The following is a 439-nucleotide window of genomic DNA, read 5'->3' on the forward strand; positions in this document are numbered from 1 at the left end:
CAGGGGCAGGAGAAGGTGAAGGACAAGGGCAGGGGTAGGGACAGAGAGAGGGGAGGGACAGGAGCCGGGATAGGGACAGAAGCAGGGAGAAGAAGCAGGAGAAGGTGAAGGACAGGGACAGGAGCAGGAGAAGGCGAAGGACAAGGGCAGGGGTAGGGACAGAGACAGGGGAGGGACAGGAGCCGGCATAGGGACAGGAGCAGGGGGAAGAAGCAGGAGAAGGGGAAGGACAGGGGCAGGGGGAGGGACAGGGGAGGGACAAGAGCAGGCGCAGGAGAGGGATAAGGAGCAGGACAAGGGGCCAGGGCAGAGACAGGGGGCAAGTGCCGGAGCAGGGGCAGCCCCGGGGGGGGTTGTAGCACATCCCCTTCCCCACCGCCGGATTCTCCCCCCCCGGGGGGCCCCTCCCGGGCGGCTCAGGCGGGGCCAGGGCTGGCTC

General features: G+C 67.9%; 1 protein-coding gene across 1 annotated transcript in view; it reads left to right on the plus strand.

The window, feature by feature from the left end:
- Positions 1-439, plus strand: part of IFNGR2 (interferon gamma receptor 2) — a 16,808-nt gene that overhangs the window by 625 nt on the left and 15,744 nt on the right. Inside the window, exon 2 of the mRNA XM_027637542.1 lies at positions 74-152. Within this exon, the coding sequence (XP_027493343.1) occupies positions 74-152 (79 nt within the window). The remainder of the gene's footprint in view (positions 1-73; positions 153-439) is intronic.

Source organism: Corapipo altera, unplaced genomic scaffold (assembly GCF_003945725.1).
Source record: "Corapipo altera isolate COAL_440 unplaced genomic scaffold, ASM394572v1 0, whole genome shotgun sequence".
NCBI classification, from domain to species: Eukaryota; Metazoa; Chordata; class Aves; order Passeriformes; family Pipridae; genus Corapipo; species Corapipo altera.